Here is a 3899-nt window from a genome sequence, read left to right as displayed (position 1 = left end):
TCGTCCCGGAGTGCACGGGGGGGCTGGCCACAGGCACCCCCGAATAATACCCCCCCCCCCCCCCAGCATATCCTTTTCCCCTGGCCGGCTCCCTCCCTGCCGGGTTTGGGGGTGGAGAGCCGAGGACAAAGTACAGCTTTGACTAGACCCCGCCAAGCCCACATAGCAGCTTTTCATCGGGGCTTGGCATTAGCAAGACACTAATTAGAGGCCATTCAGCTGGAAGATTTCTGGCGGGAGCTGCTCCACAAAAGAGCCACTGTTTGCCACCAGGGCTCAAGTCATCATTTTGTGCAACCGCTCCTTGGGTTTCGGTCGGCGAGCTCCCGCGGCCCTGCACCTTGCATCCCCATAGAGGCAGCTTTATTCCTTCCTTCCTGCCTTCCCCCTCGCTGCCGCCCGCTGCTGAGGCGGGGAGCACGGCCGGACGGCTGCTGCAGGGCCACACCTAACGAGCACCGGGCTCGTTACGCCCAGCTCCGGGGCTGGCGGGCAGTGGGGTTCAACTCCCTCCACCACGGACACCCGGGAAAGGGACAGTCCTGCCCCATGGGAGTCACACCAGCAGGGACTGACCCCGCTGCCGGGGGGTTCGGGGACGCCCCCCACAGCAGGTGCTTGGGGAGGTGGGCACTTGCTAATAATTTGGCAACGTGGTTTTATGGCACATCACAGGGCAGAAGGTGGGCTCGTTCCTGCACAGCGGGGCGGGCCCCCCAGAGCCCCCCAGGACACGAGGCATCCCTCACCTTCGGTGCACTCGCAGCTGTAGGTGTTGGGGCCGTCCACACACTTGGCGCCGTTCTTGCAAGGGGTGCTGGCGCACTCGTCGATGTCGAACTGGCACAGGTGCCCATTGAAGCCTGGAACAGAGGGAGAAGGGTCCCCCGCGTCCCGGCCGGGGCGCCGGGTTTCCATGGGGATGGCTGCTGGGGGCCCTGAATGTGGGGCTGCGACCCGCCATTGAGAGCATCTTATTTACATCTCTAGAGGAGCAAAGTCTCTGAACTTCAAAACCTCCTTTCACAGATTAACCGTCTCCCCATTCTCCGCTCCACCCCGTGACTTTGACACCGCATTCAAAGCCGCTGGTGCGGCCCCCCCCAGCCCCCAGCCCTCCTTCCCAAAGAGAGGCCTTTTCAAGTGCAAAGCCGTAGGGTTTAATCCTCCTTCCCTTCTCCCATGGGCCCACCAGGAGCAGCACTGCCTGTGCGGGGCGCAGCCTCTTGCTGCAATGGGGAACCCCCCCACCAAAAGCACCAAGAGGTGCTCAGCCCCCTCTTCCCCATTTTGGGGGACTCTGAAATTTAAGGAGCCCATTTTCAGCTCCTTCCCAGCTCGAGCTGGGATGCATCACCGCTTTGTTCCCGCCGCGATGGCAGTGGGACGGATGCCGCGTACCGGTGGGGCACTCGCAGTGGAACTCGTTGATCTTGTCGAGGCAGTTGCCGTTGTGCAGGCAGGGGCTGCTGGCACACTCGTCCGTGTTGATCTCGCAGTAAACCCCCTCGTAACCTGCGGAGAGACCCGGTGCACCATCAGCGCCATGTCATGGGGCTGGCACAACGCGCAGGACAGGCAGGTTACACCAGGGCACGTTTGGTCCCCCCATCTTTATGAAGGCAGCTCAGCCCAGGAGCTGTCCTACACGTGGTGGGACCTGATGCACAAGCTGCTCCATGGTTGTCCACCCCAGATCTCCCTGCCCTTGGATTGATCCTAGCCTGCAAGGTCGGGAAGAGGAGGAATCCAGAGCAGGGCTGATGGTGCTCAACTCTCACCTCCTGTCCCCCCACTGCTGCGGGAGACCGTGCAATCTTTACCAAGCTCTTTCTTCTCAGTGCTGCCCCCAGGCACACGCGCCTCCCGTGGCTCCTCACCCAAACCAACGCTGAGCTGAAGCTCAGGGGCACCCAGAGGCCTCCCACTGCCCACACCCAGCACCAGGGCAGGGCTGCCCGCTCACCGGGCATGCAGATGCACTGGAACTCCCCGATCTGGTCCAGGCAGGTGGCATCATTCTGGCAGGGGTTGGAGAGGCACTCGTTGACGTCGATCGGGATGCATCACCGCTTTGTTCCCGCCGCGATGGCAGTGGGACGGATGCCGCGTACCAGTGGGGCACTCGCAGTGGAACTCGTTGATCTTGTCGAGGCAGTTGCCGTTGTGCAGGCAGGGGCTGCTGGCACACTCGTCCGTGTTGATCTCGCAGTAAACCCCCTCGTAACCTGCGGAGAGACCCGGTGCACCATCAGCGCCATGTCATGGGGCTGGCACAACGCGCAGGACAGGCAGGTTACACCAGGGCACGTTTGGTCCCCCCATCTTTATGAAGGCAGCTCAGCCCAGGAGCTGTCCTACACGTGGTGGGACCTGATGCACAAGCTGCTCCATGGTTGTCCACCCCAGATCTCCCTGCCCTTGGATTGATCCTAGCCTGCAAGGTCGGGAAGAGGAGGAATCCAGAGCAGGGCTGATGGTGCTCAACTCTCACCTCCTGTCCCCCCACTGCTGCGGGAGACCGTGCAATCTTTACCAAGCTCTTTCTTCTCAGTGCTGCCCCCAGGCACACGCGCCTCCCGTGGCTCCTCACCCAAACCAACGCTGAGCTGAAGCTCAGGGGCACCCAGAGGCCTCCCACTGCCCACACCCAGCACCAGGGCAGGGCTGCCCGCTCACCGGGCATGCAGATGCACTGGAACTCCCCGATCTGGTCCAGGCAGGTGGCATCATTCTGGCAGGGGTTGGAGAGGCACTCGTTGACGTCGATCTCGCAGCGAGGGCCTGAGTAGCCTTGCAGGCACTGGCACTGGAAGGACCCCTGGGTGTTGATGCATTTCCCTGCGTGCTCACAAGGGTTGGCTCCTGCAACACACAACCGCGGCTCACAGGACATGCTCCCGGCTGCACGCACGCTCCCGGCTGCCCTGGCGCTTTCCCCAGCGAGCTCAGCCCCGGTGCTCACCCAGCGAGCACTCGTCCACGTCCTGGTTGCAGGCTGGCCCCATGTACCCCGACGGACACGTGCAGATGGCTTTGCCGTTGACGGGGTTGGTGTCGCAGTTGGAGCCCTCGTTGCAGGGGTTGCTGATGCAGGCGTCATCGAGGTGGCACAGCAAACCTGGGCAGCAAAAGGCAGGCGCACGTCAAAGGTGGCGGGCACACAAGTCACCATGCACCGAGATCTCAGCTAGGAGCCAGGGGACGTGCAGGGGAGCTGCCACCCTGCATGGCGAGCAGGGGGCAAGATGGGACGGGGCCTCACCTGTGCGGCCGTGGGGGCACTCGCAGTAGAAGGAGGCGACCCGGTCGTGGCAGGTGGCCCCGTGGAAGCAGGCAGCCATGGCGCAGTCGTCGATGTTCTCGCTGCAGTCCTCGCCTGTCCAGCCATTGACGCAGACGCAGTTGTAGCCGCCGTGGTTGTTGTGGCAAGTGCCCCCGTTCTGGCAGGCGTTGGGCATCAGCTGGCACTCGTCCACGTCCTCGGTGCAGTACTGACCTGCCAGGGGACAGAGCAGCTGCATGAGGCTGGCACTGCCCAGCTCCTGCAGGCTCCGGGAGCATCGCTATGAAGCAGGACAGCTCTCCCCACCGGATCCCTGGCATCCCTTGGGGGTAGGATCCTTCCTCCCAGCCCAGCCCCGTGCCACCCTTGCTGCCGGCGGTGGCTTTACCTGTCCACTCAGGCGGGCACTGGCAGTTGTAGGTGTTGACGCCATCCACGCAGGTGCCTCCATTCTTGCAGTTGTTGCCCGGACAGTCATTGATGTTCTCCTCACAGTTCTGGCCCATGAACCCTGCGCAGAGGAGACGTCTTCCATGATGCTGGCCGACCAACCAGCCGTGCCACTGCCTCAGCCCCCCACCGCCCCCCCACCGATAGCAGGTTTGTTATGGGG

The 3899-nt window shown here is 63.0% G+C and overlaps 1 protein-coding gene across 1 annotated transcript in view; it reads right to left on the bottom strand.

The window, feature by feature from the left end:
- NOTCH1 (notch receptor 1) overlaps positions 1-3899 on the bottom strand; it is a 23201-nt gene that overhangs the window by 16115 nt on the left and 3187 nt on the right. The window contains exons 2-6 of the mRNA XM_035897652.1: positions 3675-3797; positions 3266-3499; positions 2966-3121; positions 2680-2865; positions 2141-2228 (exon numbers count right to left, since the gene is read on the bottom strand). Coding sequence (XP_035753545.1) covers positions 2141-2228; positions 2680-2865; positions 2966-3121; positions 3266-3499; positions 3675-3792 — 782 coding nt within the window. The 5' untranslated portion in view covers positions 3793-3797. The remainder of the gene's footprint in view (positions 1-2140; positions 2229-2679; positions 2866-2965; positions 3122-3265; positions 3500-3674; positions 3798-3899) is intronic.

Source organism: Egretta garzetta, unplaced genomic scaffold (genome assembly GCF_000687185.1).
Source record: "Egretta garzetta isolate BGI_Z169 unplaced genomic scaffold, ASM68718v1 scaffold417, whole genome shotgun sequence".
NCBI classification, from domain to species: Eukaryota; Metazoa; Chordata; class Aves; order Pelecaniformes; family Ardeidae; genus Egretta; species Egretta garzetta.
Note: the sequence above shows the minus strand (reverse complement) of the source record. Positions and strands in the feature narration are given on the sequence as shown.